The following is a 27,318-nucleotide window of genomic DNA, read 5'->3' on the forward strand; positions in this document are numbered from 1 at the left end:
TCCGTCTTCCCCTCATTACATTTCTGTGTCTATTACTGTCTGGATCAGTTAAATTAACAATGCCACGTACTTAAAAGCCTAAAATCACAATAATGCACCATACTCAAATAAAATCTACAGACTTCTTGCGACATTATTTAAATAAAGTGTGAATGACAAAAGTTTATTAAACACATTTTTAAAAAATTATATCTTTCTTAAATAAGGATTTCTCAATGTGGATTTCATTGTAAAACAGTTTTGAAGCAATTCATAAGTTACTTTATTTAATAACAGGTTGATCAATAAAAAAAGTCATTTACTTATATACTGTAGTCTTCAAGCCAACCATATTTCAAACAAACGCACGACATACGGTTTCTTCCATCAAACGCTAAGTAATGTCAATGCAGCTTAGTTGGATAAAAACAGCTCCATTTTTACTTGTAAACATTTAGATCGAGAGGAGGCAAGATATTGCATCAGTTCTTAGATCCCCCCCCGTAAAAAGCTTGCCATTAAGTGCATGTTTTATTCAAGAGATAATATTCCAGATTTAAAAAAGAAAAAACAAAAAAATCCCACACTCTAGAAGTGCATTTTTTACAAATAATAGACCGAAACAATGCATGAGAAGGTTTAGCCATGGCAATTTCACTGGAGCTTTATTGCCTCTGTTGGTAATGAGGGATTTTTAAGAAGTTACATTTGAACTTACAGAGATACGCAGATGATGTTCTTCACTAAATATAGTTTTGATCTCAAGTGTTTTATATCAGGGCACTTCTTCGTTTTGTACATTTTCCATGTATTAAAAACCATAGGTTACAAGTTGTAAATGTTTACCCTTTTCAACATTTGGCAAAACAAGGCTGATTCAGTAAGGGGAAATCATCAAACTGAGGACTCAAGCACTTATGAATCAAATCAAGCCAAGTAGGTAACTGTTTGAATCCTTAAAAATACAAACAAACAAACAAAAAAACCCGCAAAAAACCCCCACACACATATAGAAAGGAAAAACACATGGCCACATATCTGAGCACTTTTCAATACAAAATGTTCCCTGTAACCAGGCATTTGTCCTTAAAAGAACAATACCCTGTTAAATCAAACTTGTTTGTTTTCAACCGCAAATCATTTATTTTGTTAAATTCTAAGATGCCATTATAGCATGAATAACTTTAAGTTTCTTGCTACATAATTATCTGAAGCGTTAGGTATTGTACTTTTGTTTTATAATTACACAGTAATTATAAGTGTATAGTACCAAACTGATGACAACACTATTTTGTTGAAAAGGTCTCGCATTCAAAAGGAGTATTCTTTAAAACACCACGGCATTATGCCACTAACCAATACCAGACTTCTGTGAAAGACAAATCTGTATCGGGATAAAAGCTAATTAGTTCTCATCTCAAAACACGGCATACTTGAACTAATCAATCTGAAACTGTACTGTACCAAACCCTCAAGACGGAAAACAGCACGCATATATACCTTGTAACGTTCTCTTCATAATTCAAGTCCTCGCTTGTATTTACACAAAATTAAGGAAGGAAATACTGAAAGCAGCAAAAAGAAACATTTTTGGCATAGCCAATTCCGGTAGCTGGAGTAGAAATTTGCAATTTTTTTTATGTTTGTAGGTCTGGATTTGGAAATAAAGGAGTGACTAGGCTTTATTAAAAGGGCACTGTCAGGAGGGGAAGCAACCTTCTCACCCACTTCAAAGCAGTTTAATACTCAACTTTTCCTAAATTTTATTCTTTTTTGAATCTGTATAAAAAAAAACAAAAAACATACAGCTGTTTTTAGTGCAAGTTCCATTTACTAATTTCAACAGTAATTCGGACTTGAATATCAGACAGCCAGGAGTCTTCAACCCCTATTCCTAATGACTATAATCACTTTTTTTAGACTGAAGTTTGACATTTTCTTGCTTTTTACAGAACAGTATTGGTCTCAAAACAACCAAAAGCCTCCCTCACAAGTCAGCAGGTGCAGAGTGAGTGTTTTCAGCATGAAAGAAGCTCCTGTAATGTAAAAAGCACAGAACAAGATAAAATCCTGCTTTGAAGTGACAACAGTCCCAATTTAGTTCCAAGCAATGAGGCACACAGAAGTAGTGGTAGATCAACAAAATAATTTAAGGAAACAAAAGAAGCCAGTATGATATTCTGTATCTGATTAAGTTTGGGAAGAGTTTTACTTTTAAAATGTCTATATTTGGCAACCACAGTGATCTGTCATCTTTAACAGCTCAACAAAAATCACTGAACATGGGCTTTGTCCAGAACAGCAATACACATACATTGTCAAGTTTTAAATTACATGTCGCAGGACAACCGCTTCAAACCTCAGATTCGTGTCAGACTTGCCACAGGGTCACTGGTTCTCTCCTACTGCAGCCGTAAGTCCAATGCCTCCATTTAAAAATACTGTATTGTGCAGCAAACATTAAGACACAAATTCAGTATATTCAAGTTTTAAATTTCTACAGAAATGAAAAAAAAAAAACCTTCTTGGACAGATAGGTAAGCATCGCAAAACTGTAATGAAATTGGATTTATTAGATAACCTAGAGAATATTAGATTCTATCATTATGCACACAATTCATCTCAATGAAGCTCACTGAAGGCTGACTGTAGTATTAAACATGGGTGCTATAAGTGCACAGTAGTTGCGTAGTACTTCAACTGCTCTTAAAGAAAGTTGAGGTACAATAAAACCTTTCAGATAGGCACCTAGATATCCCAATAACAATCTCATTTTTGTTGGTTGTTTCTACTCAAACCCCACTTAGACAATACCTGTAATTTTCCATAAAAGAAAAATATCGGATCCAGTACACTTAAATATATCACTCTTGTAGGAAGTGCTATCAATATAGTCTTTGCAACTAGCCCAAAGTGTATATTTAAGGAGTTTAAAAAAAATATTTGATGCTGATCTGTGTAATTCGGATGCCAAACATCAGTTGTCCAATGAAGACAGCATTGTGCTTCATGTGAAACCAGAAACCTCAAAATAATCATAAAGCTTCTCAGATAGGAAAATAAAACTAGGGTGGTTCACAAAAAATGATGAAATCCACAATGTTGGAATTATAACTGGCAAAAGTGGTCCAGACTAGAAGAGAAGCCCAAACCACCAGGAGAAGAATGCAATATGATATGGTCCAAGATGTATCCTTAAAGGTTTGTCTCAACCCTCAACCCTTATTGTGAGGATTGAACTTCAGTTCAGTTCAGTCCAGCCAGCAGAAATTGACTGTGCAATTTTCCATTGTATTTATTTGTACACACTATGTACATTCTAGAAGGGTCCGTTAGTGCTACACTGTCGTACTTTTTGTCCCAGCAATTTGAGGACGTGCAAATTCCACAAAGTCATCAATAAGAACTGGCCATGCCCCTAAAAGAGACGGAGAAAAAAAAAAAACAACATGCATACACATCAGAACATAAAAAAATCAGGGCAACAAAACCATCATCTGTCCAAACTAGTTTCACACCTTTTAAAAAAAAAAAAAATTATTTTAATTAAATAAAATTCTACCCCTTTTAAATGTTTTCTGTGTTAAGTTTTAAATGAAAAATCCATGTTTAATTCAGTTACTTGAGACTGAAGAGCTAGTTTAAGATTTTTCCACCCTAAACCAAGACACACCTCCCCCCTCAAATTAAACATGCACAATTTTTCATGTCACAACCTTACTAAGGAAAAAGCTGGGCAAGGCTCCTTCCACTCCACAGGGCATCCGCCCGGGAAGAGTGTGGCAACACAATCTCTGCAGGCTGTCCTTGTCTGGCTAAACGAGGCTAAGTTACACGAAGAGCTCTTTGCTGGTATGGGATACCATGCATCAAAGTGCTCCTACGACACATGCACCTATACCAGCAAGGCTGCACCTGCACAGTAAACCAAGCTAGAGTGATAAAAGCACTATATCAGCCTCTATTTGCCATCTTAAACTGCATTCACATTAGGGGCATCTGCTGGCACAGCCGTCAGAGGGGGGGTCACACCCCTGGCAGTTCTGATCCACACACAGTTGTGCTAGCAGGAGCCTCTAATGTAGGCCTGGCCCCAACTAGGATCCAGAACTGAAATCTGGTCTCTAGTAGGGTAACAGGTGCTGCAGATTTCTTACGAATTATAAAAAGGGGCTGTTGCTTGGTCCAGACGTAAGAGAGTAAAGTACTGTAATTAGTAACAGCTAACAACGACTGCATGTCCATGCAGTGTTCAGATGCTGAAATCAGCACGTGTCATTTCAAGACAAAAAAAAAATCTGTTACTGCAGATGCTGTAGGGTAGGGGTTCTTTAACTGGGGCCTACAAACTACACCCACCCTTTCCATTTAGAAGGGAGAACAGCTCCTTATTCAAGGAATACGCAGGTTTGCTTAGGAGGGCATCTGTGCACACACTGATGCACAGGTTCTACGTAACAGCCTCCTACATACTCCATCCCCTGTGTATTCCTGGCCTCATTTTACTATCACTGCTGACAGGGCTAACCATTCAAAACTATTCTTACACAGAGAAACAGCAAAAGCAGGAGTCTTGCACAGGCTCCTCACTAACTGATTTGCTAGAGGAAGCATGAAGTATTAGATTTTTTTTTTTTTTTTTTGATAAATAGCAGAGTTGCAGACTAAGGCTGCTTGAAGATGTGAAAACAGCGCTTTACTTTAAATTCAGCCCGCTCCCGTGCCAAGCCCAGAGCATGTGCAGAAGGGGCAGTGCGTTAATCTGACCCAGCTCTGCAGCATCTGTATAGATTAGGTACTTTAGTGGGGCTTTTGGGGCGCTTTTTCAAACAGCTGTTTGAATCGGCTTTAGACAAAAGCACCAAAAAACCCTGCTGAAGGGCTCAATCCATACAGATGCTGCAGAGCCAGGTCGAACCAAGGTGATGCTTTTTCTGGTCAGCATGTTTGGGTTTTGGTTTGTTTCTTGGGTGGGGGGGAAGAAGGTTTTCACATCTGCAAGCAGCCTATTTGTTTTATGGAGGGAAGAGGTGATTATTTTAGGTTGCCAGGAAAGAATAAAAAAAGGTGCCACTTTATACTTTTTTCTTTTTAAATGCACATGGTTTTGGGGCTGTGAAGGACTGTCAAGAAACCCATCAATCCCAGCACAAGTCATTGTGCCATAGGGAGGACACTAATTACCTGCCACTGGGTAGGTACAATACACCAAAAACAGTGCTAAGTGAACTGTATAGTTACACATTAAGAAACTGGTAACACAAAAAGGAAACATTACCTTCCTCATCATAATTAGACATATCATCTGCTATCATTGTACTGAAGTCTAAAAGAAGGTTCCAGGTATCCTTAGGTATTGATCTTTTATGATGTTCCTATTTGGGGAAAAATATCTGCATTTAAAAACCATGAAGAAAATGAAAATTAAAGTCCACACACAACAATACTCAAATATATCACACTTGATATTACACTTGAGAATGTCCCAAGTCCCCCAAACATTTCTCTTGTACTTGCCACAAATATTATTTATTCATGTCTTACAATATCAATGTTCTGTATTTAACTCATGGCATCTAGTCAACACTTCAACTAGAGGTGCACCGATACGTCAGTCCAATATCGGATCGGCACCAATATAAAGAAAATTGACTATATCAGAAATCATCTTTTTTTGCCTGATGCAGCCGATAATGTGGCTGATAAATGCCCTGTGCATGCGCACAGCTGCAGCATGCACGGGAGTGCAGCCTGGCAGCATGGAGAGCTGCGTCCAGCTGATAAGTGTGTTATGGTGGAAGGGTAGGGGGAAGGGAGGGGTGGGGGGGATATCAAGGCCCCCGCAGTGAAGGAGTGGGGCAGGGGCTGCCCAGCCAGGATGGGGAGGGGCACAGGACAGAGCCACGGCTCATCTGAGGGGAGTGGGCAGCTCCCGACACCACGCATTACCTAGGGAGGGCATGGGGGGGCATATGCCCCAAGGTTCTGCACAGGGCAGGGTGGCTGCCACTGTGGGCTGGTTCCAGGGTGGAGCTGGGCTCTTCCCAGCAGGGGCCGGACCAGGCTGCGCTCAGGGCAGGCGGCAGTGGTGCTGGGAAGGGGTATGGGGGAAGGCTGCAGCCACCCCAAAATTCACTATAGCCCCCCAACCGCCCTCCCAGCACTACCGCTGCCCACCCCGAGCGCAGCCCAGCCCAGCCCAGCCCAGCCCAGCCCCTGCCCAGAAGAGCCCAACACAGCCCCGGCCCCAGCCTGCAGCGGCAGCTGCCCCACCCCGCGCACAGATCCGGGGGGCACATGCCTCCCCCACCCCCAGCCCCCATGTTCTCCTGGGGTGCGCACAGCGGTGGGAGCCTCCCCGCACCTCCTGGACAAGCCATGGCTCTGTCCCATGCCCCATCCTGCCGCCGCTGGGCAGCATCTGACCCAGCCCTTGCCCCACTCCCTCCCTCACTGCAGAGGCCTCAATCTGCCCCCCTCCCTTCCATCACAACAGACTTACCAACCAGACAGTGCTCTCCAAGCTGCCAGGCTGCGTATCAGAAATCGATCAGTATTGGCCGATATGCCTCCTTAAAAAATCAGCTATCGGTATCAGCCCAAAAAATCTCTATCGGTGCACCCCTAACTTCAGCTACATGGATTAAATCTTGCTAATTGAAAAAAAAAATACTGAAGCCCACTTATGTGAAAGGTTTGAACTTACCAACAAAAATTTGTTCCACAAGTCTAGAAATTTAAATCTTCCATTAAGTACTAAATTCCAGTAGGCAATGGCCATTTCTAAATCTGTAATATTAAAATATATTACTCTTAGAGATATATTTGAAAGGTACTCTTCTCTACAGGTATTTGTGCTAAGTCTGAACAGACTTTAAAAACTAATGAAGGAGAAAAAAAAAAACAAGTCACCCAATGCTAGTACACTCTTCTTTCTAAATCTTTGTTAAAAAACAGTGAACACTAGTGAACACTGAGGAAACCGTAATGGGTTTTGTTTCACTAAGCAATTGCCTTTAGATTTTGATAGGACCTCTGGAGCAAACTAGATCAGAAGAAGAATTTCAGTAGTTCAAATCTGATTGTTTTGCCCAGAATAAACACTTGATCTGAGCCTTCAAGACCTTTAACTTTTCTCTTACTCTGATTTAGCAATTTGGGCTCATTTCTGAAAGTGCTTTGTATGTACAGATCCTACCAACTTCATAAGGAATAGACTCCTCTAATCATTGGTATCTTTTAAAAAGTAATAAAAAGACTTTAAACAATAAAAAAATTATACAACTGTTGCACAAATGGGGGGGGAGGGAGAGGGAGGGAGTAGGACCTATACAGTTGCAACACCCTTCCTTTTTTTTTTCCTCTTTACTGCAAAGACTGCATAATACACTTGACAGTGCTCCTTTAACAAAATATGCGTAGGCACTGAGGCTGCCCATGCCACTTGCAGAGCTTATGTTGCAGTTTGTGGCCACCCCTGATTTAAAAGATTAGTCCTCCTCAATTTTGGATTGGATCACAGAGGTGGCATCAGATTAGCTCAGCCACTAAAATGTCTAATATATGCATACGTGAACTACAAAGTTTCAAAGGCATGTAACCTGTGTAGAGTCTAACAAGCAAGGCACAACGTACATCCCAGTTGTGAAGGCCCAAAACCTGCCTAATGTTGAGTCCCTGCTCCAAAGTGCAAGGCGACTATATCTTTAAGAGTTCTCTTGATGGTTTTAAACATGGGCAAATGGCCTTTGTTCTCTAACCACGCTCTCAAAACGGCTGACCTATTTCTGCTCAAGATTTAAAAACAGATACATCTGTATACATAAGCCTAGGGTAGTAATCCACCACAAAAACAGTACCTTGATGTAGTATGGCAAAGTTGCTTGTAACTTGAACAGGCTCTTAAGATGGCATGTGTTTGGCAATCCTGATAATAAGCAATACTATTAATTCTAGTTAGAAACAAGAAAGTAGCAAAGAGTTTCTCATAAATAGGGATCTACCTACAATCGCATCAGAAGAGTGCCGTGCAGTGGCTCCTTTAATCCTGCTCTTTTTGCCATTCAACTCCCTCCAACCGCCAACTGGCAGAGGGGCCCTGGCAGCCCCACTGCTTGCTCCGATCAGCACTTCTGGCACAATTTATAGTTTCATAGTTGGTCAGGTCGGAAGGGACCTGAGCAGATCACCAAGTCTGACCCCCTGCCACGGCAGGAAGAAGTACTGGGGTCAAACGACCCCAGCAAGGCGTTCGTCTAACCTCCTCTTAAATACCCCCAGGGTAGGAGCCAGCACCACTTCTCTTGGAAGTTGGTTCCAGATCTTAGCCGCCTGACAGTGAAGTGGTGCCTCCTGATGTCTAACCTGAATCTATCCTCTGCCAGCTTGTGACCATTATTTCTTTTCACTCCTGGGAGTGCTCAGGGGGAACAGGGACTCCCCCAATGCCTGCTGGTCCCCTCTGACTAGTTTGTAACAGGCCACTAGATCCCCCCCTCAGCCTTCTCTTGTGGAGGCTGAGCAGGTTCAGGTCCCGTAGCCTCTCCTCGTAGGGCCTGCCCTGCTGCCCCCTGATCATGCGGGTGGCCTCCTCTGGACCCTCTCCATGCTGTCCACATCCCTCTTGAAGTGCGGCGCCCAGACCTGGACGCAGGACTCCAGCTGCGGCCTGACCAGTGTCGCATAGAGGGGGAGGATCACCTCCTTGGACCTGCTCGAGATGCATCTGTGGATGCATGACAAGGTGTGACCACGTCCCTACACTGTCTGCCCATGTTCATTTTGGCATCAATAATGACCAAGATCCTTTTCTTCCTTTGCACTGATGAGAAGAGAATTCCCCAGCCTGTAGGTGTGCTGCTGCTTCTTCCTCCCCAGGTGCAGCACCTTGCACTTGTCCGTGTTGAAACCCATCCTATTCTCATCCGCCCACCCCTGTAACCTGTCTAGGTCCGCTTGCAGCCTATTCCTCCCTTCTAGTGTGCCCACATCCCCCATCTTAATGTCGTCAGCAAATTTGAACAGGGTGCTTTTTACCCCCTCGTCCAAGTCGCTGATGAAGATGTTGAACAGTGCGGGTCCAAGGACAGAGCCCACTGCCCACATCCCTCCAGGCCGAAAATGACCCATCCACCACCACTCTCTGGGTGTGGCCCTCCAGCCAGTTAGTGACCCATTTGACTGTGTAGGTGTCGATGCCACAGTCCCCTAGTTTTTTAATGAGGATGGGGTGAGAGACAGTGTCGAAGGCCTTCCTGAAGTCCAGAAAGACTACATCCACTGCTACCCCTGCATCTAAGGACTTTGTGACCTGGTGATAGAAGGCCACCAGGTTGGTCCAACAGGACCTGCCTCGAATGAACCCATGTTCGTTGCCCCAATTTAGGTAGATCCCCATTCATAAGTCAAACCTAAAAAAGACTACAGAACTCAAGAATTGTGAAATCACAAACAGGTAATGGAAATCAGTCCAAATGAGTCTCGTTAAGATCTTTACACTAAACTCCTACTGGTGCGTGCATGTGCATGCAGCGCACACGCACTGTTAAAGAAATTAGTAAGAGTTCGATATAAAGGTCTTAATGAGACTCATTTGGACTGATTACATTATATACTTCTGGTATAAACTGAATGAGGGTATGATAGAAGGGTTTTAATGAAACTTGCTCAGACTGGATTGCATAACACAACTACCATACCCAGTATATGCCTACTGGAAACAGATGAGTCATTCATTTTTTCCCATTATGTGGGATTTATGATAAACACCTGCTTAAACTGGCTTTATCAGAACTTCGTAAGACTTATTCATTTGAAGCACCCTTCAATAATCTCTTTATGAATTGAATGCATTTACCTTTTGAAAGGAAATACCTGAGCATTTTAAGCATGTCATTTAAGGCCTGGATCCTGTTGGAGAGCAGGCCTTCAACCATAACCTGCTATAGAACAGGCAACTGTTTCAAAATCAATTTTATTCAACAATTCATAGGTTTGGCTTCGTTTTCCATACTTAAGCCTCAATTCTACAAATGACTCCAAAAAAGATCAACAGTTCATCTGTGCCAGTGATCTTCAACCAGGGTGCCGCAAGATCCTTTCAAGGGTGCCATACTAGCAGAGTTAGGTGCGTGAACAACTACACGACTTACTAGGCAGACTCAGAGATTTCAAATAACAATTTGTGCCTTGAAAAGTGTTGCAACTTGTTGTGGTCCGAGTTCTTTGCAGCAGAAGAATTATTTCATTATGAATCCATAGTCAAGGAACAAGTGAAAGCGAAGAGCTGGCATATTAGGGAGGTGGTGCCTCGAGTCTAACAGGAGGTGCCTTGATTCTAAAAAGGTTGGGAACCACCCATTTATGCAGTGAGATCTGTGCATGGGTGCACATACATACATTTTAAATAAAAGGTTAAGCAGTTCCCTAGCTTTGAGTTAAGAAAAAAAAAAAAAAAAACACACACACAACACATCACCAGCAACACATCTTAAAATTAAACCCAAACAAAAACAGGAGAAGACCAGCCATGTTCCCGCTGAGGAATACAGCCTTTGCCCTGCCTTTAAAAAAATGGTATTGAGCTAAAAAGTGGCCTGTATGCCAGCTGCAGACAGTGCATAGAACAGTTAACATTTACACTGCAATTTCCAAAGAGAAAAAAAGAAACCTACAAAAACACAACACTTGAATTTTGCTTAAGATCATGACTATAAATGCATTGAAAAAGGAACCTAGTCTTGCCCACCATGTGGATTTTTTGTGATACCCGAATTCTATTTTGCAAAGAGATTTACAAGTATGTTTTTGCATTCTGAGCGTACTTTTACAGTTGAAACTTATCTGTTATAATTGTTGTTCTATTAATCCACAAGTTGTTGCATATCCTGTAGTATTTTAAAATTATACTTTTACTAAAAGTTAATTTATTCACTTTAAGGGGAATTATGCATGTACACCACAAGGAAGAATATGGAAAACTAAAAGTGGTCAGTTCATAACAATGCACGAAATATGCCTCTGGATTTGAAAAACTGACACTAATATTAAACTCATCTCTGACATCTACCTTTCACCACAGCAAAATTTCTCTCTCTCTCTTTGGCTAGTTATTTTTCAGACTAACAGGGTCATAATAAATTGTTTCACTTACTGTAGTGAGAAATTTCCCCGTATCGACATCCCAAATGCTGAACAATCAAGAATACCTACCTAAACCTTTTTGTCCCGGATTCTTTGCAAAGTTGAAAGTAAACTGATAAAAATCCTTAAATCTTCCTGGCTCTTTTAATTCTTGTTCCATTTTAGGAATCTGGGCCTTTAGTTTTTCTATGCTGTCACATCTGTATTTTAAAAGCAAGTCTGTGTATTACTCATTTTGTCATAACATACCAAGATTATTTCTAAAACCATCTACTAGGACCCAAAATCTTATAGCTGAATTATATAAAACTGTTCAACAAACCAGTAACTAGTCTGTATATGTATAACCAGTACAACTTTGTTTTTACAGGTAATTCTTCACACTGACACCTAAACGCTCTGGTTGAAAGCCAGATTTATGTAGTCTACAGTAATTCAAAATCATTTGTCAGAATGATCCAAGATAAACAAGTCTGGTTTTCTGATACAGATAAAGAAAAAACTGGGCTGCAAATATAGACACTGGGCCAAATCTTGCTTTACTGTACCCAGTGGGGCAACTCATACAGCTAAAGCAAGCAGCATCTGAACCTAGGTCAGAGCTCTTTTCTAGCTTGTACAAAGTTGATAGCAGATATATTTCTACATACACAGAAGACAAATACCAGACTAGCTCTGAAAAGACATCATTCTGTTCTGGATTTTCAGAAACAATTTTTTCTCCTGTTTCAGTCCCAACTTTTGACAGTGAGTTACACTGGTAGTGTCATACCTGTTGCATACTTACCCTAAATCAGTCATGCCATCCATGAATTCCTGCTTTGAGAACTCGCACTGTGTTGCAGCTCTGAATTTCCATGCGATGATCAGTACAGTAATGCTGGCAGGGTCAAGTGCTAGGTCATCACAAAACTGCTGTATTCCATCTATACCAATTTTATTTTCATCTTGAGGATCTTTGAAGTACAAAAATAATGATTAGTAAACAAAATCAACCAGGTAGCCAATTCCTTCAAACTGGAATATATGTACTTTTTCATGGGCACACAAACTTCGAAAATTACTTACGAGATAAGCCATTTTAAAAGCAGGCATTTAACCACTTTTAAAATACACATTTCTGTTTAGTTTGAATTTTAATACTTGGGAAAGTTACTCGAATAAAAAAGTCATTTACAATGAAACCCTTCAAATGTGCAACGAACACATCCAGCACAGGCAACTGCAGTGCAAAGAATGTATGCAGTGAATTCTGACTAACTATAGTTCACTCCCTCACACACATTTTGTTCTCAATTTCTCTGCCTAGCCTGCCAGCATGGATGTCATTACAGATGACAGATTCCTGAAAGGTTGACAGGTGTCCACTATAACCTGCACTGAAACCACTAAATTGGTTTCTCTGAAACTACTACACTAATGTCATTTTTGTATAATTTCTGGCCATATTATACAATTTCTGGCCAAAGTGTGCCAGATTGGTCAGGGTACCCTAGAAGCCAGAGGTGGTGTTGCCTTATTACCAACCTCTAATCACTCAGCTACTCCCCACACTCTTCACAACGTAGTTAACAGCTAGCCTGGAAATAAAATCTTCACATTTCATAGTGAGCTAAAAAAGCTTTACTAAAGCAACCAATCAAAGACTTCAGGAGAATGCTTGTGTATTACATGGCACATACACATGAAGAGCAGATGTGGTCGAAAGAGAAAGAACAGCAACTGTAATTGCTTTGCATATATGAATTTTTAATAGACTCTAATAAAAATACTTCCTATTAGTACATTAGTAAAGTACATATTAAAACGGATGATATTTTGTGGTATGCCAAAGCAGGCATGACCTCGTCTTTCCTACCTTACCAGTATTCATTTAATAAGAACTGTGGGGTTCTTTTTGAGATGTCTCCTCATCCACACTCCTTTTTTACTGACTAATCTATAATGCCATTTTCATTCGTCAAGGATTAGGTCCTTCTAAGTTCCCCACAGAAGAATCTAAAAATAGCGCAGCCATTAAAGGCGCAATCATACTGCATGAAAGCTCAAATTTAGGCCCTGATCTTGCAAAAACTTGCTTGTAATGAGTAGCTTCATCAAAGTCCACTGTGCATAAAGTTAAGCAGGCATGTTCAGATTTGCAGAATAAGGGTCTTCCTTCTCCCTTTTCAGACTGGGTTTGCATTGCTACACAGAAGGGTAGGGTAAGCAAATTAGTCAACATTTTAAGTAGAGTAGCTCAGTGGACACACGCATAGGGTCTATAGTTCGCAGGTGCAAATAAATCCAAAATGCATAATTTTTAGAATTCCCTGTACTCACCTTTGTATCGGTTATATAGCTGTTCTAGCTTTTTTCGGTCCAGCGATCCTTTAACGCTCTCTCGTATATAAAGTTCAGGATTTTGGAAAAAGTTGTCTGTTGCAACATCCAACTTCCAGTCATTTTGGGATAGACAACTCACTGCAGTCTTTTCACTAGATTGCGTAAAGATCATAAACTGACGTACTTTATCCTTCTGTGACGATTTCAACTTGTTCTAGCAAAGTTAAAACAGATAACACTGAAACTAAAAATGGTTAACTAGGGAGTGGGGGGGATGAAACGGGGATGAGAGCACATCTAGTACAAGTTCCCTGGGAGAAAAAATGTAAAGCAACATTCTTTTCTCCCTCTTTAAAAAATGCTGATTTTTTTAACATCAGCTGAAAAAAAATTGAGGGAACATTTATTTTTTTAACTTACATATTCACACACACTTCATTAGACATGTTACAAGGGCCAGTGTGACAGGCAAAACCAATTTATTCTTTTTTAGGTATACAGATAACCAATACTGTATACAAGACAGACTTTCATGGAGATGGAAAAGTTCTGCACAACACAAAACACACAACACAAAATTACCCCAATCCCAGGTCTCCTGTGTAGTAACAAAATGATCAGCTAAATCACCACACAAATCTTCTGGCCAAACCACCCACACACCAATCAAAAATTGAAACCAGCCAAATAAGTAATAAGCAACGGTAATAACACAGCAGGTGCACAGATGGTTCCTATTTTACCTAGGCAATTGATTTCTCTGACTATAAGAAGAAGAATTAAAAATGTCACGCCTGCCAAAGAACAGCAGCTGAAATGCATTAAGTTTAAGTCTATTGTAATTTGGGGATCTATTCCACCAAACTTAAGGTCAGATGATGGCACTATTTAAAAACAGTGAAAGCTAAAAATTAAAAATGAAACATTTTTTATCATTCCCATCACATTTCTCAGAGTGCTTCACAATACATACCACAGGATTCCTGCAAGGTGGCTACTGTCTCCATCTTACAGATGCATAAACTGAGGCAGAAGAAGTTGAGGCAACTTGCCTAAAGCCACACAGCAAAACAGCAAGGGTCATGGCTGAAACTAAAGAGCTCTGGGTGCCAGGCTTAAGCCAACAGATGCATCTCCATTTACATTCCTAGTTTAATCAATGTAATGAGAATCCTGCACTTTACCATGCTAAGCATGATTCCGTGGAGCAGGTAAGTGGTAGAAAAGGCATAAAGTGCTCAAATAAAATTTCAAATTTGATAACTGTGCTTCACATACATTACACTGGAGAGGGGAGGGGAGGGAGAGCAACCTAAGGTACAGATGCCACAAGTGGCGTGCACAGTCTCTGTGTGGCTTGCGGCAGATTATGGAGGGAGCAAGAGAGACCGTGCAGGAAGCAAAAGGCAGAGCAGCAGATCAGGCAGGGGAAGGGAATCAGTGGCACACAGTGAGGACATGGCACAGCTGCCCACTACGTCACCCCTTTGGCTAATTCACAGAACCTGTATACACCCAGTTCAAAAGCTAGCCCAAGCATTTTCCAAGAAAGTCTTCCAATTAATACATTTCAATCTAGGAAATGAAGTGTTGTTTTAAGTTAGGAAATAAATACCTTAGCTGTAAAGTTTAAAACTTGTTAGTTCCAAACTTAAAATTTTGTCTTGCATACTAACCCCACCCCTGCAAAATCTGCAGGGGTGCAGAAGCAGCTTCTGCAATTGAAAAAAACAAAGATATCAAATGGATGTGAATTATCTTTACACAAAGAAAGAATGTTTTAGAAGGAGGAGAACAGCAACTCTGCTCCGTGTTATGTATAGTATCTAATTACAATGTAAGTAGGAAGTACAACCAGCATTTCAGATTCTACACAAATCTGGCTCAAAAGGCAAAATCCAATTCTGTACTGCCCAAAAACCCATTAAGTAGATCATGTGAACACTACTACCAATGTACCCACAACAGTCACTAGCAAGTTTCCAGTTCCAGACTGAGAACAGTCCATCTGAAGAGGTACTGCATAGATACCGGGAGCATCAAAGGTACAATACTGCAAAGTGATGACCATCTTCCACAACACACAAATCACGCAAATACTGAAGATGTAGAAACCTAAAGCCCAATGCAGGAGGACTGTTTTTAGAGGTAAATATCAGAGTCATAGAAAATTATGGTTGGAGGGGATGTCAGGAGGTCACTCTAGTCCAACCCCCTGCTCAATGCAGGACCAGCCACAACTAGACCATCCCAGACAAGGCTTTGTCTAGCCGGTTTTAAAAACTTCCAAGGATGGAGATTCCATCACATCTCTGGGTAACCCATTCCAGTGTTTTACTACCCTCCCAGTGAGAAAGTTTTTCCTAATATCTAACCTAAACTTCCCTTGCTGTAGCTTGAGCCCGTTGCTCCTCGTTCTGTCATCTGCCCCCACCGAGAACAATTTAGATTCATCATCTTTCAAACCCCACTTCAGGTAGTTGAAGGCTGCTATTAAATCCCCTCTCAGTCTCCTCTTCTCTAGACTAAATAAGCCCAATTTCCTCAGCCTCTCCTCACAAGTCATGTCACCCAGCCCCTGCACCATTTTTGTTCCCCTCCACTGGACCCTCTCCAATTTCCCCACATCCTTTCTGTAGTGGGGGGGGGGGGCCGCCAAAACTGGACACAGGACTCCAGATGTAGCCTCACCAGTGCCGAATAGAGGGAAAGAATCACTTCCCTTAATCTGCTGGCAACACACCTACTGATTGATGCAGCCCAAGATGCAGTTAACCTTCTTGGCAACAAGGGCACACTGCAGGCTCATATCCAGTCCACCTTCTTGTCCACTACAGCCCCCAGGTCCTTTTCTGCAGAGCTGCTGCCCAGCCAGTCACCCCCAGCCTGTCCCAGTGCAGGACTTTGCACTTTTCCTTGTTGTGCCTCATGAGATTTCTTTTGGCCTAATCCTCCAATTGGTCTAGGTCACTCTGAATCCTAGTTCTACCCTCCAGTGTATTTACTACTCCCCCCCCACCCCCCAGCTATCAATTCTCAGTTGCTTTTTTTTTTTTTTAGAGGGATAAAAAGCCTGTATAATCTTAAAATTATCATAAACTTGAAGAACATGTTGAGGAAAAAAACCCCAACAAACTAGAAGTATTTAGTCCTTGTTTCTCCCCACTCACTTTCTCCGAGAGTATTTTTAGTGACATCTCTGCTCATTCTGATGCCCTTTATGCTAAAGGATCCCTTCCTCCAAACCTGCCAGTGCACAAGTGATTCTGTGTTCATTACTGAGCACATCTCTATGAACCACACCACCTCAAGCACCAAACTGCAAAGCATTCTGTATTTTTAAAGTTATTTCCAGAAAAAGAATTAACAGCATCTATTATTGTTCTAAATGATCAAATTACACCCTTTAACCTTTAATCCTGTATTTAAGAGGAGACAACACATGCAATTGGAGCATAAATTGCTCAACTTCAGCTTGAAGGATCCATTCTAGTAAAAAAAAAGAGCGCAGGTACAATTTTGTTGAACCTCTATCTGCATTGCTGGATTAAGGGTGTTTATATATGTGCTCCAGGGAGTACGAGGGGGAGGAATGGGACACTTTAGTTAGAGCTACGCTGGGAGCCACTCTAATTAAAGCGCCTGAAGCATCCCATGCATCAGCATCCCCACGCTTAAAAACAGTGGCAGGGGCACTTTAACTAAAGCTTGTTTGACAAACTTTAGTTAAAGTAACTTCACCACCATTTTTAAGCACAGGGATGCTGATACAGTATAACCTAATAAATCTGGCGTGCTGGGGACCGAACACCTGCCAGAAATTTGAAAATGCCAGATTTTTTAAACCTGTGCAGCAGCCGGTCATGGAGCGGGTGGGGGGGGGGGGGGGGGAGTGGCAGGTAGTCCCCGAGCAGTGGCTGCATGCAGAACAGTGGCATGGAATGGTGAATGGCAGTGGCAGCTGCCGTGTCCAGGAGGGCGTGGTAGGGCAGCGGTCGGTCCCAGAGCCGCAGGGGGGGAGTGCCGGATTTTTGATAGTTTCAGATTTATGAGGTTATACTGTACATGAGACACTGGAGCGTGATGGAGCTCGGTAATTACCACACTCCAGCAGACTCAATTAATCCAGCTCTGATGCACTGTAATTAGTGTCAGAGCAGCCTTGCTGCTCGTGTATAGGCGCCCTGAGAGATTAAGCAGAGTAATGGAAGAGTGAATGCTATAGCTAGTCTTACCATGTTCTGGAAAAGGGGAAAGCATAAAGTCACAGCTTTGTAGATTCAGATTACAATTCCATGTGGTATCCGAATACCTCACATAATGAGCACAGTACAAAAATCAAAATAAAACCTCCACCCCTCATACCCAGGCTCTTTCTCCACTTCACCACTTGCCCTCTTCATACATTCCAGTTACTATGGCCTCCAACACAAACAGCAATCAGAAGAAAATGATACCCTGAAAGAACAGCCCCCACAAAGAGGAAAAACAGGCAGAGAAAAGATGGAAGTGGGGAAGAAAGCAGTCCCCCAAATGGAGTAAGAAAAAGATGACACAGGTTAAGCCATTATACCAGAGAGCAAAATTTGCCACCTAGGAATGAGTTTTTGCTCCTGGCTCACAAACTATAAAAAGGTCATTTCACCCCCAGCAAAAACAAGTTGGACAGCCCTGCACAGCTGAACAGTTTGCCTTTGACAGTGACCAATAGTGGACACTTCAGGGAAAGGTTTAAAGGACCTATGATGTATTAATTGGGTAACATTCTCTAGTTTCCCCTCCTTTCTGGTCTCTTGACAGTACCATTCCTTACAAGAAAAACAAAGCTACTAAAGCAGCCCCTGCTGAAGATTTCCATTAGTTTTTTACTTTCAACTAGCTCAAATTCAAACCTTTTCTCTTCGTTTTCAAGGCCCTTCAAAACTTGGCCCAAATCCTTTATCCACTTATTTCACATGCTTCCTCCCATGCACTGAAACCAGGCACAGGGATCACATCTTCTGTGTGTTTTTACAGCTCCTTGGAACCTGGGGGGGGTCTTTACTGGTAGTGAGGGAACTGCATCAATGAAAATAAATACTATTCAATTTTTTTAAAGATAAATGAACCCAAATGTTAAAAATACACAGCTATCATTGCGTTCATAAACTGGGCTTCAAGTAATTTGCTAGATACCTAGTAGGCATATGACTAAAGAAAAGGGGACGCACTGTCTAGAGCAGGGGTGGACAAAATGCAGCCCGCGGGCCGGATGCAGCCCACCCGCCCATTCTATCCGGCCTGCGGGGCCCCTAAAAAATTTAGAAAATAAATAGTTATCTGCTCCTGGCTGCCTGTCATGTGGCCCTCAGTGGCTTGCCAAAACTCAGTAAGCGGCCCTCTGCCCAAAATAATTGCCCACCCCTGGTCTAGAGGTAATGCCCATGGGAAAAGTGAACACCCCCCATGTCACAGTATCAGTGATACCAATGGTCAGAAGAGCATGCTTTCACCTTAAGTGTCAAAAACTTTCAACTCTGAGCTGTCTCCCCCAAAGAAGGTGTGAGGTGTCTACAAATAGGCAAAGACTGCTACTAACATGGGTTTTTATTTATATATAATTAGTAAAATCTTAAAAGCAAACCAAATCAAGGGTATCTGGTGAGAGCATAGGCAGCTGAAGAAGAGTCTCTTTCACCCTACCAATCTATAAATGCACTGGGTGATATTTTTTCCATTTATTACCATGACATACGGGTACCTAGCAAATTAAAGTGTAACACTAATAAAAGTCAATAATCACAATATATTTTGTGTACACATCCTTTTACCACTATCATCTCTCTCTCGTATGGTGGTTTTGGGAAGAGAACAGACCAACGGACACTTTTTAAATAACTGTATTTCAAGCAGCAGTAGAATTCACTTGTTTGCAATTCAAGAAGACAAAGATTAAACACTCACAAGGTCTGTTGATATAAACCACTCAAACAAAGGATGTAAAACAACATGGTAACAAGTTGTCTTCACATTTTCTAACATTCCTCAGCTTCTTAAGTGAATTTAAGATTGTTTTAATATTTGTATATTAGTTTTTTGGAGCAGATTACAGCTGTCCGAGAGAATGCAACTTCTCCCACTGCATCAGCCAAACTAATCCATCATGCAGAGTGCTAGAATTGGGCCTTTTGCCCCCAAAGGAAGTACAAGAAAACTTGTAACTGGTACATCCATAATGCTGGCACAACCTGGAAGCATCAACACAGCATTTTTTAGAACTACTTTTCTGATTCTCACTTTTGCTAGGATAAAAAAAAAAAAGTAAACATAGACAAATCAAGAGCCACATGCTTTAAAAAAAGAAATCACACTACTCTCTGGTTGTAACCATCCCTGAATAACCTTTGGCTAAAGAGGAACTATGTAAGAACTACGTAACATGAACTCAACAGGCTCTCTGGGAAGCTGGGAGAGGAAACATTACAAAAAGTTAGCCAAATCTTGCACAAGTAACACATATACGAAGTGGCCTGAATCAACTCCAAGTTCAAACGCTAAGCTGAATATCCCGAAATTTCACTTTAGGAAAATAAACTAGGTCTGAATGTAACGTGTAAGCAAACATTCCACTAATAACAAACCACAAAGGTAACCAATACCCTAACGAAATAAGAGATAAGGTTTACACGGTGGTGTTAAACCCTGCAAAATAATGTTCTGAACTGGAACAACATTACAGAAGATAATGTCAAATAATAAAAACTAAACATTTTACAAAAGTTTCTGTTCCCTATTATGGCAAAAAAAAATTGTCGTGCATATCCATGTATCCATTTCAAGAGAAGTACTTGTTAGAAAGCACACGAAGATGCGCAAGAATAGCCCCCACAAACTGCTGAATAATATAGTAAATATGCGACTCTAGTTAAGGCTTCAATCCGACAGGCGCTTGCACACACGCTTACCTTCGCCATTACAAGTAGTTTAATTTAAAATTAGAGAAGCTATTCACAACAGAAAAGTTAAGTATTTGCTGATGGTTTTCTGGACCTCGGCTACAAAATACGCACAAACTGAAAGAAATCTCAACCTTTTCGTCGCGTAAGGCTGTGCTTTCCTATTGCTTGACTCCTGCTGGCATGGACATATCATCACCAGTACCTAAATGTAAGCTCAAATAAGTTAAAAGAGGAAAATACCTGTTTGTACAGAGCCTAGCACAACAGAGCTCAGGGCCAAGACTAGAGTGCCTCAGCACTGCCACAAAACCAGTCATTCGTCATAGTCCTATTAAGCAGCCTACTGATCTTAGCACAGCACTGTTTGACACTGGACGTTTTCTGGTCCTTTCGTCACTGCAGTTTGAAGAAACCTAAACCAACAGGCTCCCACCCCTTGCCTCAAGAGACCCACAATCCATCCCGTTGCCTCTCCTACACTTTGACTGTACAAATGCTTGATCAAATTACAATCTGTAACCAGAAAGCCAGGTGTTCATCTGTGCACACATGATACCCAAACGGTGCGGTTAACTACATACCTACACATCCTAGCTAGGTCGGGCGGCACGAAGCCTAAGGCCCAGCGGAGTTGCACAGGTACCTAATTGAGCTCCACTTCCTCAGGACGTGCAGAAGTTGTTTTTATGAAGTGTTGTGCAACATTACTCAGGTAACGATCAACCAGCGAGTCCCAGAAATCACGTCGTTACATTGTTACGCGCACAATCTGACCTGCCATAAGCCAGATTTCTCTTCTCACCACCCCTTCAAAAGGAAAGGATGAAATAAATTTAAACCAAACAAAACACCCTCCACCAAACTGGTCAATACAAGGCTGCGATTTTTATTTGGAGGTTTCTAATCACGGGATAGGCGAGGAATAGAGAAACACCTAGCCTGCCTGGTACGATACGGACGCGGGGTTTCTTTGGCCGATACAGCAGGCCAGCACTCGTCCCACCACGACTGGTCAGCGACGCGCGTCTTCTCCTACTAGTCACAGCAGAGTCAGATTAGTAAGACTAGTCCTACCATGGCTAGTAAGCGAAGTGTTTCTTCTCCTACCAATCATACTAGGGTTGCATTACTAGGACTCATCCCACCCCGACTAGTTAGCAACGTGCTTCTTCTCCTACTAGTCACAGTAGGGTTAGATTAATAGGACTAGTCCTACTATGACTAGTAAGTAAAGTGTTTCTTCTCTTACTAGTCCTACTAGTGTAACCCTACTAGGACTAGTCCCACCACTAGTCAGTGACGTGCTTCTTTTCTTACCAATCATAGCAGGGTTAGGTTAGTAGGACTAGTCCTACTATGACTAGTAAGCAAAGTGTTTCTTCTCTTACTAGTCCTACTAGTGTAACCCTACTAGGACTAGTCCCACCACTAGTCAGCGACGTGCTTCTTTTCTTACCAACCATAGCAGGGTTAGGTTAGTAGGACTAGTCCTACCACGACTAGTAAGCGACGTGCTTCTTCTCCTACTAGTCACGGTAGGGTTAGGTGAGTAGGACTAGTAAGCAACGTATTTCTTCTCCTACTAGTCCTAGTAAGGTTACATTAGTAGGACTAGTCCTACCACGACTAGCAAGTGACGAGCTTCATCTCCTACTAGTCCCAGCAGGGTTAGATTACTAGTCCTTGTAGGGTTACATTAATAGGACTAGTCCCACCACGACTAGTAGGAGAAGAAGCACGTCACTCACTAGTCCCAGTGCGGTTACATTATCAGGACTAGTCCCACCACGACGAGTCAGGGACGAGCTTGTCTCCTCCTCGTCCCAGCAGGGTCAGATCAGCAGGACTAGTCAGCGAGGCGGTCGCCCGGCGGGGTCGCACACACGAGCACGGAGCGGGTCCTTGCCCCGGCCCGGCCCGGCCCGGCCGCGCGGGCAGAGGTCGCTACAAAGCGGGTGTTTCCCGGCGAGCAGCCGTCCCGCTCGTCCCGCCCGCGCCGCCACAACCAAACTTTGTGCCCGCTCCCCCGGCCCGGCCCGGGCCTCCCTCGGGGTCGGGAAGGCGGGAAAGCGGAAGGGAGCGGGCCGGGCCCGGAGGCTGCAGCGGGGCAGGCCCCGGCGCCGGCACGACTAGGCCGCGGCGCTGGCGGACGCCGGGCCGGCTCTCACCATGGTGGGGCTGTGCGGGCCTCTCCCCTCCCGGCTCGGGCTCGGGCGCGGACTGAGGGCGGCAGCGGCGCGTCTTCTTCCTCCTCCTCCTCCTCCTCCGGCGGCGGCGGCTCCTCAGGCTCCGGCTCCTCACGGGCCCTTCCGCCGCCGCCCGCGCATGCGCAGTGCGCCCGCTGCCCCTGGCTCCCTCCCGGGGGGAGGGGAAGTGGGGGGAAGGGGGTCACCCCCCCCACCGCCCCCCAACCTCAGAGGCCCCCTCACAACCACCCCTCACCCCACCTGGCGCGGCGGGGGCCTTCCACCAGCCCACGCGCACGTGCCGCCGTGGCCTCCCCGGCGTCAAGGCCACACCACGCCCTCCATCGCCGGTGCAGGGGCCACGGCCACGGCGGGAAACCGCCACAAGACGGCGTCGCCCGGGACCGAGGGGCCCATCGGAGCGGCACGGTGCAGCGCGAGACGTGGGGGGTCGGTTGCCGAGCCTGGGCCCGACGCCTCGTTGTCACCAAAAGTCACCCAGAGCTTCGCGCTCCGTCGCTGACGGGAGCCATCGAGCCGCACGGGCGTGTTTGGAGGTGACTTTGCCGCGCTGTTCGAAAGGCTCTCGGCTGGACCTTTAGAAGGGGTCCTGGTTGGGCCTGTTGACGGGCTCTCGGTTGGACTTTTGGAAGGGTTCGTGGTTGTTTTTGAAGGGTTCATGCTTGGGCCTTGTGAAGGGCTCTCGGTTGGACTCTGGGAAGAGTTCTTGGTTGTTTCTGCAGGGCTCTCGGTCGGACTTTTGGAAGGGTTCTTGATTGTTTTTGGAAGGGTTCGTGCTTGGACCTTTTGAAAGGTTCATGGTTGGACTTTTGAAGAGTTTTTGGTTGTTTTTGAAGGGCTCTGGGTTGGACCTTTGGAAGGGTTCGTGGTTGGACCTGGTGATGGGCTCTTGATTGGATCTTTTGAAGATTTCTTGGTTGTTTTTGAAGAGTTCGTGCTTGGACCTTTTGAAGGGATCGTGGTTGGACTTTTTGAAGAGTTCTTGTTTGTTTTTGAAAGGCTCTTGGTTGGACCTTTTAAGGGGTTCATGGTTGTTTTGGAAGGGTTCGTGGTTGGACCTGTTGACTGGCTCTCAGTTGGACTTCTTGAAGAGTTCTTGGTTGTTTTTGAAGGGCTCTTGGTTGGACCTTTTGAAGGGTTCATGGTTGGACCTGTTGATGGGCTCTCGATTGGACTTTTTGACGGGTTCTGGGCTGGAGTCTTCTCAGGAGTCTTGGCTGCAGGGTCTTCTGGAGTCTCGTATGCTTTCTTAACGAAAGTGTCCATGGAAGTTTGGGCAGACATTCTCCAGGGAGATGGGCGCCGCCGGAAATACGTTCGCTGGCGTGGCGTCAGATCAAGCACCTTAAATTTGAAACTGATGTCCAAAAGTCTAAATAGGGCGTCAATTTATAAACATTGTAAGTGCCGTTCATTGTAACTGGAAACATCTTAAGTCGAGGACTGCCTGTACGCAAACACATTGAAGAGAAGAGATTGATGTCCTATATCTTGACTTCAAAAAAGCCTTCGATATGGTGTCCCATGATCGCCTCTTGGAGAAACTGGCCAATTGTCGCCTTGGGTCCTCCACGATCCACTGGCTGAAATACAGGCTCCGGGGTCGGACCCAGAGGGTGGTAATTGATAGAAGTCACTCATCATGGTGTCCTGTGACCAGTGGGGCCCCCCAGGGCTCTGTCCTTGAACCCATACTGTTCAACATCTTCATTAATGATGTGGACACTGGAGTCAGAAGCAGACTGGCCAAGTTCGCCGATGACACCAAACTTTGGGGCAAAGCATCCACACCAGAAGACAGGCGGGTGATCCAGGCTGACCTGGACAGGCTCAGCAAGTGGGCGGACGAGAATCTGATGGTGTTCAACGCTGATAAATGCAAGGTTCTCCACCTTGGGAAGAAAAACCCGCAGCATCCTTATAGGCTCGGCAGTGCTATGTTGGCTAGCACTATGGAAGAAAGAGACTTGGGGGTCATCATTGACCACAAGATGAACATGAGCCTGCAATGCAATGCTGCGGCTAGTAAAGCGACCAAAACGCTGGCTTGCATCCATAGATGCTTCTCAAGCAAATCCCGGGACGTCATTCTCCCCCTGTACTCGGCCTTAGTGAGGCCACAGCTGGAGTACTGTGTCCAGTTTTGGGCTCCACAATTCAAAAAGGATGTGGAGAAGCTTGAGAGAGTCCAGAGAAGAGCCACGCGCATGATCAGAGGTCAGGGAAGCAGACCCTACGATGACAGGCTGAGAGCCCTGGGGCTCTTTAGCCTGGAAAAGCGCAGGCTCAGGGGTGATCTGATGGTCACCTACAAGTTTATCAGGGGTGACCACCAGTATCTGGGGGAACGTTTGTTCACCAGAGCGCCCCAAGGGATGACGAGGTCGAATGGTCACAAACTACTTCAAGATCGTTTCAGGCTGGACATAAGGAAGAATTTCTTTACTGTCCGAGTTCCCAAGGTCTGGAACAGCCTGCCACCGGAGGTGGTTCAAGCGCCTTCATTGGACACCTTCAAGATGAAACTGGATGCTTATCTTGCTGGGATCCTATGACCCCAGCTGACTTCCTGCCCTTTGGGCGGGGGGCTGGGCTCGATGATCTTCCGAGGTCCCTTCCAGCCCTAATGTCTATGAAATCTATGAAACATGGGCATGTTCACGTTGTGTGTCGCGGGCATGTTGGCGTTCTGGAAACCTCCCATTCAAACAGTTGGCAACCCTACTCACAGCTGGTGCTACACGAGCCTTTGGCGCCTTCTGGCAAGAGTCGAAATCCAGGAGGATGAGCTGCCAGCACCACCTTAGCTGTCAGCTAGAACTAGAGGCCGAGATGCCCAGCACTGTTTTAGCCCTAGGAAGAAGAGCCAGAAGCCCAGGAAGATGCAGCAGCTGCTCCACTGACTGGGCAGAAACACCCTGTTTGATTTTTCAATGCAAAAATAAAGCCAAACGTTTGCGATGGTTTAGTGAGGACGTGTGGGAGAATGCAATGCCGCGGCAACCATCCCTCTGTTTGCAAAGGGGGTTTGTAGTATTTTGTATAGAGATGTCGGCTGGAAGGAACCTCTAGAATCCAACTCCCTGCCTGAGGCAGGATCATCCCTCTCCAAACTATCCTGTACAATCCATCATCTAAATTACTTGCCATGGGCTGATGGTTTCCCTGGCACTGTGCAGAAGAGCCTGCCTCCAGGTGCTGATTATGTTTAAGGCTTGAACTTCAAAAGCGGGTAACGATGAGAAACGGGGAACTAAATAAAAACGTCATCTTCTCCCCCCGCATAGCTGCTCCCTGCCTATCTTCAGTCAGAGCTTCTTGCCTTGCTGGCCAGCATCATTTTCTGCTACTGTTAATTCTGCAGATTCAACACCAGATTCATTTATAAGTTACCAGTGAGAGACAGAATTATTAAATTAAGTTTCAGTTACAGAATCGTTATTCATTGAGGCTGATGCATTTTCCACAAAGACCCCTACCTACCCCGCATCATTGGGTGAGTATGCAACGCAGGCTGTGTACCTGTGTTTGCTCTGGAATCATTAAGGCAAAATGAACACGCACCCCATCTTTACAGTCACTTTTGGCTGTAGGTCTTTTTTACACTCAAAGGGCTGCTGATAAGGCTATGCTGGCAAAGTCCCTTGGAGAAATGCAGCTTGCACTGAGCCGCTAAAAGAAGAGGAACTTCTGTGGGTGCAAAGTTATACCAGCCAAAGGAAGGTGTTAATGGGACAGGTCAGTGAAGGCCAACCTTTATGGCAGGCGTGCCACAAATTAGCTCCGCACCCACCCTGAGTACCACTCTTGATTCCCTTCCCCTCCCAGTCCTGCTGCTCTGTTATCTGCCACAGTCCTGCCTGTCCCCACCCTTATCTGCCGTGTGTCAGACTTAATCTGCCTGTGCCACTTGCGGCATCCAAGCTGCAGGCCGGCCGGCCCTGGGATCGGTTACAGCAGTTCCTCAAACAGAATAAAATATACTGGCAACGGGTCTTTTTTAAAAAATTATTATTATTTTTGTCTGAATGATTATATTTACAAGAGGGCTTTGGGCGAAATAGCACTATTTTTGCTTCCAAAACTTTTTAGTGTAGACCAGATCGGATACCTGAAGGATGCAGGAGGATTATAGATTGGTTTGTCTTATCCTCACTTCTTGCAACCAAACTATGGACACTCAAAAAGGTGGGCTGAGAACACAGTATTTTGAGAGAGGTAATATCTCAGAGCTGGGAACTAGTTTTAAAGGAAGGTAAAGAAAACCTCTACAGATCTATGTAGTAGCTGGACAATCTGATCTAACAAGCTGTAGAAAACACTGACACCCACTAGATTCAAGGAAGATGGTGTTTTCAGAAATGGTCCTTCTCACACGTAAGAGCCTGATACCCTTCACTTATTCCAGAGACTAAAGGGCAATTTGAGTGGGAGTCGGTGGAGTTAAATTGATGTTAGGGAGAGGAGAGTCACTGCAGACTATAGGAGTGACTTGCGCTGGTGCTGCAGAACAGTAAAATTGAGGGTCAGCTCAATTGTAGGTACGGAGATAACTGAAGTCAGCTATCCTGAGAGACACTAGTTGCCTGGATACCTTAAGTCCTTTGGAGAAGCTTGTTGCTGAGACTAGTGACTGCAGCTAAGAGTCAATGCAAACAGCCCTGTACACAACACACCAGCTCAGCAGATGTGAGCAATAACTCCGGGGACTTAACTAAACGTGCAAA

General features: G+C 43.9%; 1 protein-coding gene across 2 annotated transcripts; it reads right to left on the minus strand.

Annotated features, from left to right (window-relative positions):
* Positions 1-613: 613 nt before the first annotated feature.
* DCUN1D1 (defective in cullin neddylation 1 domain containing 1) lies at positions 614-22,701 on the minus strand. Of its 2 annotated transcripts, XM_019478596.2 has the most exons (8): positions 22,553-22,701; positions 20,966-21,191; positions 13,444-13,660; positions 11,909-12,077; positions 11,191-11,321; positions 6,686-6,768; positions 5,258-5,354; positions 614-3,397 (listed from the first exon to the last, which is right to left on the minus strand). In XM_019478596.2, the coding sequence occupies exons 3-8, from the start codon at positions 13,616-13,618 to the stop codon at positions 3,318-3,320; spliced, it is 735 nt and encodes a 244-aa protein (XP_019334141.1). In that variant the 5' UTR covers positions 13,619-13,660; positions 20,966-21,191; positions 22,553-22,701; the 3' UTR covers positions 614-3,317. The 2 variants fall into 2 exon arrangements, with proteins under 2 accessions (XP_019334141.1, XP_014461683.1); XM_014606197.3 differs by lacking the exon at positions 20,966-21,191.
* Positions 22,702-27,318: the final 4,617 nt, after the last annotated feature.

Source organism: Alligator mississippiensis, chromosome 7, assembly GCF_030867095.1.
Source record: "Alligator mississippiensis isolate rAllMis1 chromosome 7, rAllMis1, whole genome shotgun sequence".
In the NCBI taxonomy this organism is placed as follows: Eukaryota; Metazoa; Chordata; order Crocodylia; family Alligatoridae; genus Alligator; species Alligator mississippiensis.

Coding starts and splice junctions, on each gene's coding strand:
- DCUN1D1 (XM_014606197.3), bottom strand. Junction 12,078..13,443: donor GCTATATAACCGATACAAAG/GTGAGTACAGGG, acceptor TGTACTTCAAAG/ATCCTCAAGATGAAAATAAA. Junction 5,355..6,685: donor TGTGGAACAAATTTTTGTTG/GTAAGTTCAAAC, acceptor TTCCCCAAATAG/GAACATCATAAAAGATCAAT.